At 40.7% G+C, this 4,945-nt stretch overlaps 1 protein-coding gene across 1 annotated transcript; it reads left to right on the top strand.

Moving 5' to 3' along the window:
- The first annotated feature begins 4,002 nt into the window (after positions 1–4,002).
- Positions 4,003–4,302, top strand: LOC129510084 (NADH dehydrogenase [ubiquinone] 1 alpha subcomplex subunit 2-like). The gene has a single exon (XM_055325941.1). The coding sequence runs from the start codon at positions 4,003–4,005 to the stop codon at positions 4,300–4,302; it is 300 nt and encodes a 99-aa protein (XP_055181916.1).
- Positions 4,303–4,945: the final 643 nt, after the last annotated feature.

Here is a 4,945-nt window from a genome sequence, read left to right as displayed (position 1 = left end):
TGAACCTGTGGCCATTACATTAAGTGAAATAAGCCAATCCCAAAAGGACAATATTATATGATCCCACTTCTAGAAGATACCTAAAATAGTCCAATTTGTAGAGATAGAAATACGATCGTGGTTGCCAGGGGCTAGGAGAGGGGAACGAGAGTTGTTCCTTAATGAGTAGAATTTCAGCTCTGAAAGATAAAAGGAGTTCTGGAGAAGGATGGTGATGATGGTTGTACAATATAAATGTACTTAAGGGCACTGAACTGCACAGTTAAAGATAGTCAAAATGGTCAATTTTGTTACATGTATTTTACCGTGATTAAAAAATTTTCTAAGATAGGGTCTGAGTGGCCAGTCAGTTAAGTGTGTGACTCCTGATTTTGGCTAGGGTTATGATTTCAGGGTCATGATATCAAGTCCAGCGTCAGATCCATGCTCAGTGAAAAGTCTGCTTGAGGATTCTCTCTCTCCCTCTGCCTCTGCCCCTCACCCCCATGTACTCTCTCACTCTCTTTCAATAAGTAAATAAATCTTTGAAAATTTTTTCTAAGATCATGAATAGAAAATGCTTTCACAGTGTGGAATACACAGAAAGTACTACAATGATAATAAATTGTATACCTGTTATTATTTCACTACATTTTCTTGAGTGGAAGCCCGAGATAGTTCCGTTATGTCAAGAGTTCCTTTCTAGGAAAACACATGTGGGGGAATAATATCATCAGAATTTTTAGAAATGCCCAAGTGATCATTTGGTCCCATTCCCTGGTAAGGAGAAGAAAGTTACAATGCCTTGACAACTCTTAGAGTTCCTATTTCTAAAACGAGGAGTTTAGACAATTAGCTTTGGCAAGTCCCTTCATCTCTCATAGTTCTGTGTTCTGAGTCAGTAGTGTGTGAAATGTGTTCAGGTGCTCCAGGGCAAAGGCATGCCAAGTGGTTTATGCTCTAGATGCTTCAGTACATTAATATGTGCACACACCTGTGCACACACACACATACATATAAACACACACCTTGCTTCAAGCAGAGATACTCTTACTTTTTTAAATACTGCAATTATGTTCAATATGTGTTTTTAAAAACACTCTCCTAATTTAAAAAAAAATTGAAAGCTGTATTTTTCAGGAAGCCAGCTCCATGTCCTAAAGACAGGCCCCAGCCCATGTGAAGCTGAGGTGTGGAACCAGGCATGGTACTAGAGGGCAAATAAAAATTCATTGATTGAGGAACGTCTGAGGGGCTTGGTGGTTGAGCGTCTGCCTTCGGCTCAGGGCCTGATCCTGGAGTTCCGGGATCAAATCCCATATCAGGTTCCCTGCATGGAGCCTGCTTCTCCTCCCTCTGCCTTTGTCTCTGCCTCTCTCTGTGTCTTTCGTGAATAAATGAATAAAATCTTTTTTAAAAATCATTGATTGGGGCAGCCCGGGTGGCTCAGCGGTTTAGCGCTGCCTGCAGCCCAGGGCGTGATCCTGGAGACCCTGGATCGAGTCCTGCGTCGGGCTCCCTGCATGGAGCCTGCTTCTCCCTCTGTCTGTGTCTCTGCCTCTCTCTCTCAATATCTCTCTCTCTCAATATCTCTCTCTCTCTCTCTCTCTCTCTCTCTGTCTCTGTCTCTATGAATAAATACATAAATAATCTTTAAAAAGAAATCATTGATTGATATAGGGCAAAATAAGAACTGGGCTAGTAGGAGGTACCAAGTTCCTCCTCAGTTATTAACTTCATTTTGGTCTCAAAGTCTTGTATTTTTCTTGAAAAGAGAACAGAAACTCACAGGTATTACTCTATGCAGAGCAGAGCCCACAATATGTCAATCACTGCAGAAGCCACACTTCCCTAATCTGACTATGGTCAAAGAATCCTATTTTACAAGGAATGGGACAGAGGTTAGCTTATATAGGATTTTTATCAAACATAGTTGGAACTTAAAACAAAAGTTTTGTGACTTGAAGGAGGTTAATTTCATTCATTTATAAAATTCACTTACCTGGCTTCCTCAGCCTACTATTCATCTGGATGAATTCTTGCCATTGCTACAAACTTGGCTCATTTGCTATCACTTAAGGAAGCCACCCAAACTGGGTAAGGTGCTTCTCCTCTCACCCCCAAATATTCTGTCATATATTTATACCATATACTTACCATGTTTTACTATCATTGTCATTGTCTGTTTGTTCATCTTCTCCTTAGCTAGATATGTGCTCCGCAAGCCAAAAATCTATGTTCTATATACCTGTATCCTCAATTTAGAGTATTTAATATACATTTTTAACTGAACTAAAATAATTTTATTTCAAGATTCACAGATAATTGACTTTCTTCTAACCAACTTTCCTCAATTCATCAGTGGGTTTTCTACCATGAATCATCTTTAATTACAGGATGATTAAATGTTAACTCCTGTTAATAAGATTATTTAGTGACACAGAAAAATACAAATGGAAATTAAGTTAAAAGTCTAAATACAAAGGCTGTGCAAACTTTAATCAACAATTTTTGAAAGCAGTTACATATTATATATGAATGTATGAATTACATGCATACACACACACACACTCTATATATATATATATATACACATATATATATATGCACTTCTATATGAAAATGCATCAAGATAGTTACCTGTTTTGGCGCACTTAGGTGGCTCAGTGATTGAGCATCTGCCTTTGGCTCAGGACATGATCTTAGGGTCCTGGAATCGAGTCTCCCATCGGGCTCCCCATAGGGAGCCTGCTTCTCGCTCTGCCTCTGTCTCTGCCTCTCTCTCTGCATCTCTCATGAATAAATAAAATATCTTTAAAAAGAAAAGATAGTTAAGAGTGCTCATATTTTGTAGGGATGTCTACAGATTTTTACAAAATATATTTCTAAGACTTCCAGTTTTCAGTCTGAAATATAAGGAGCTGGGAAATCCTCACTCTGTCTTAACAAGTGAAAAAGCTAAGCACACTTAAATCCATATGAAAAGTGAGGTCACAGGGCAAACTGCTGCTCTCAAAACTGGAGGGACAGTCAGGCAAATATAGAGACTCACAATTTACAGGAAGAGAAATCCCCATGTAGAAACCTCTGCAGAAACCAGCACCCAGGCAAGAGACCCCATACTATAATTGATAATTTGCTGGAAGTTTAACATGGAAAAGTCTATGGGATTAAAAATTCCAGAGGGACCCAGTCACGGGGGGGGGTGGTGCGGGGGGGTGCGGGGGGGGAGTCCCCATACTTTTGTGAGTTTTACCTCCAGGGGTTGGACGAGGTTCTCACAGTGAAGATGGGAAAAAAGTCCCCTCAGGCTTCTGGCAAAGGGAAGGAGAAACGTGGCCATTTTGAAATATGCCAGAACATTCTGTTCTTCACAAGACCTGCCCTCAAGAGAAACTGTTGACCCCACTAGGGTTTGTTAGAGCCTAACCGACATTGGGGAAGAGAAATATCCAACATCAGTCATCCTGTCCCACCTAAGCCAGGAGGAGGGAGACTGAGAGTCATCTGTGAAGTTCACAGCCCATGGGTGCTGACTTGCTAATAGGCTGATACCTAATCATAGGATTGCAGAACACTTTCCCTCCCCCTGTACCTTACCACCATATTATGAAAAATCTCTTTACTGCAGTTCCTTTACCCAGCACATCATGTCCAGCTTGAAACAAAAAATTATAAGGCAAACTAAAAGGCAAAAAACAGTTTGAAGGGACAGCAAACATCAAAATCACATTCTTATATGACAGAGATGTTGGAATTATCAGAAGGTGAATTTAAAACAACTATGATGACTATGCTAAGGGCTCCAAAGGAAAAAGTGGATAACATGGAAGAACAGGAGGATAATGTTAGCAGAGAGATGGAAATGCTAAGAAAGAATTTAAAAATGCTAGAAATCATAAATGCTGTCATAGAAACAAAGAATGGCTTTAACAGGTTCATTTGTAGACAGGACATGGCTGAGCAACTTTGAAGATGTGTCCATAGAAATTGAAAACTAGGGGGAGTTAGGCACTAGCAGAGATGGCAGCTGCCACAGCGAGTCTGAGAATTGGGGCCAAAGTTGCCCTGCGTGAGATTCGTGTCCACTTGTGCCAGTGCTCGCCCGGCAGTCAGGGCGTCAGGGAATTCATCAAGAAACACTATGCAGAGCTGAAGAAGGCGACTCCTGACCTGCCAATCCTAACCAGCGAGAGTTCTGATGTGCAGCCCAAACTCTGGGCCCGCTACGCATTTGCCCAAGAGAAGAATGTCTCTTTGAACAGCCTGAGTGCTGATCAGGTAACCAGAGCCGTGGAGAATGTGCTAAGTGGCAAAGCCTGAAGCCTCCAGTGATTGTTAAGAGCAACAGCCCAACAGCTTGGGCTTTGTTGGACTAAGTAAAATGTGAAAAAATGTGTTCTGTTCTTTATACAGCTTGTGCCGAAAAATGAAAAAAAGAAAAAAGAAAAAGAAATTGAAAACTAGGGCAGCCTGGGTCGCTCAGAAGTTTAGTGTTGCCTTCAGCCCAGCGCCTGATTCTGGAGACCTTAGATCGAGTCCCACGTCGGGCTCCCTGCATGGAGCCTGCTTCTCCCTCTGCCTGTGTCTCTGCCTCTCTCTGTGTGTCACTCATGAATAAATTAAAAAATAAAGAAAGAAAAAAAAAAGAAATTGAAAAACAAAAAAAGGAAACTGAAAAAAAGTGGAACAAAATATCCAAGAACTGGGACAACACAACCTGAAATTACTGTGACACTATGTGCCAACTATACTCCAATTAAAAAAAATTATCATGCAGTTAAGATGAGAATTCCCCCCATAGAATTCATAACTTACAAGTAATGGGGACATCAAGAGGAGAAGACAGGAAGAAATAGAAAAAACATTTGAAGCAAGAACAACTGAGACTATCCCCAAAATTAATGTCAGACACCAAACCACAGATCCAGAGAACAATGAGGATAAATTGAGAAAAACCTGTACC

The sequence above is a fragment of the Nyctereutes procyonoides genome, unplaced genomic scaffold, assembly GCF_905146905.1.
Source record: "Nyctereutes procyonoides isolate TBG_1078 unplaced genomic scaffold, NYPRO_anot_genome, whole genome shotgun sequence".
NCBI lineage: Eukaryota > Metazoa > Chordata > Mammalia > Carnivora > Canidae > Nyctereutes > Nyctereutes procyonoides.
The sequence above is the reverse complement of the archived record's forward strand: the minus strand, read 5'-3'. Positions and strand labels throughout refer to the sequence as shown.